The 1,565-nt window shown below is 38.2% G+C and overlaps 1 protein-coding gene across 1 annotated transcript in view; it reads left to right on the top strand.

Moving 5' to 3' along the window:
* LOC115223716 (cilia- and flagella-associated protein 299-like) overlaps positions 1-1,066 on the top strand; it is a 24,614-nt gene extending 23,548 nt beyond the window's left edge. The window contains exons 5-6 of the mRNA XM_029794392.2: positions 1-19; positions 774-1,066. The exon at positions 1-19 is cut by the window's left edge and continues 111 nt beyond it. Coding sequence (XP_029650252.2) covers positions 1-19; positions 774-872 — 118 coding nt within the window. The 3' untranslated portion in view covers positions 873-1,066. The remainder of the gene's footprint in view (positions 20-773) is intronic.
* Positions 1,067-1,565: the final 499 nt, after the last annotated feature.

Genomic DNA, 1,565 nt, shown 5'->3' on the forward strand with positions numbered 1-1,565 from the left:
TATGAAAGTTGATCCGGGGGTAAGTTATGTATCTTTGAAATTTTTACTATTTTACTATTATGTAGAAGTCATGCGGTCTTGTGGATAAGGTGTTGTACTCATGACTGTAAGTTCATGGTTTCCATTCCCAGAGAGGGTGGTGTGTTGTATTAAAATCATCTTTTAATCATCATCCTTTAAATCCTAAGAAGGTTTTGCAGGTTTTTATATGTATGTACATACATGCACACACACACACACACATTGCAAACCATTAATAAGGAGTTTATAAATCCAGTACCCAAGATACACTATCAAATTCATACCTATTATCGGAGCAACGGGATACATACTAATCCGTCCAGAGCAATGTATGTGTGTGTGTGTGTGTGTGTGTATGTAAGTATGCCTTTTATGTTGTAGGTATTTGGTGGGGAACTCACGTCAGCTGTAGAGTGGTTGGCGTTAGGAAGGGCATCCAGCTGTAGAAACTCTGCCAAATCAAGATTGGAGCCTGGTGCAGCCATCTGGTTTGCCAGCTCTCAGTCAAAATCGTTCAACCCATGCTAGCATGGAAAGTGGACGTTAAACGATGATGATGATGATGATGATGATATTATACTCATGTCTACTTAGTTATTTATCTATATATTGTCTGTTTGTCTGGCTGTCAGTGTATGTATGTATCTCACTCACTCCTCCCTCAGTTACTCTACCTACCTACATGTCTGTCTGTGTGTCTGTCTGCGATTCACGTGGTTTACCCACCTAATCTCCCTACTTCTCTTCCGCAGACTTCCTGTCCTGGTGACAACACGACGCGAACTGAGATAAAATCTCCCAAATACATACAAGTTGTACTCTATGACCATGTGACTAGACGGAAATTATGAAATTTCGGCGTGTAACTGATTGAACGAACCAACCAATCACCACCACCACCACCACCAACCACAGCAACAACATCAATAACATCAGCTACATAACAATACATGAAATGTTTGAATATTCTTTAAATGTTGGTCTTATTGTATAAAGTTGAGTATCTCACTGTTTATGTTTGATGTAAACTTAAAAATAAACAGTAGCCCTCATCATTATTATTATTATTATTATTATTATTACTGCTTTCAAAACGGATGGATGTGTCTCCAGAGGCTCTGTAAGTTGTTGACCAATTTTATTGGAAATTTGTCTAAAAGTATACATATTTTTCCATATAACACTGGCCAAGCCACTAACTTCTTGCAGAGCTAGTTGGTTAGGCAAAATTTTACCCCATTAGGGGTAAAATTGCAGTTTGAACTTTTAAATTTTTGCAAACATACACATTTATTTTAACAAAAAATGTCTTTGAAGAGAGCAGTTAGCTGTTCTCTTCTTCAAACACCACACCCTCCACAAACACAGACAATTTTGAAAACAGCTCCAAACCGCCCATTTTGCGCCTCAAAAAGCAATAAAGAAATTTTGAAAGACCGTGTCAGCGTGTGCAGCGTTCAAAATGACAATGCAAAAGAAGGTGTCATTTTTAACGTCATTGAAGATTTTCCTGCTCTTTCCTTCACCAGTGCTCCAATACCGGA

This window comes from Octopus sinensis, linkage group LG23 (genome assembly GCF_006345805.1).
Source record: "Octopus sinensis linkage group LG23, ASM634580v1, whole genome shotgun sequence".
In the NCBI taxonomy this organism is placed as follows: Eukaryota; Metazoa; Mollusca; class Cephalopoda; order Octopoda; family Octopodidae; genus Octopus; species Octopus sinensis.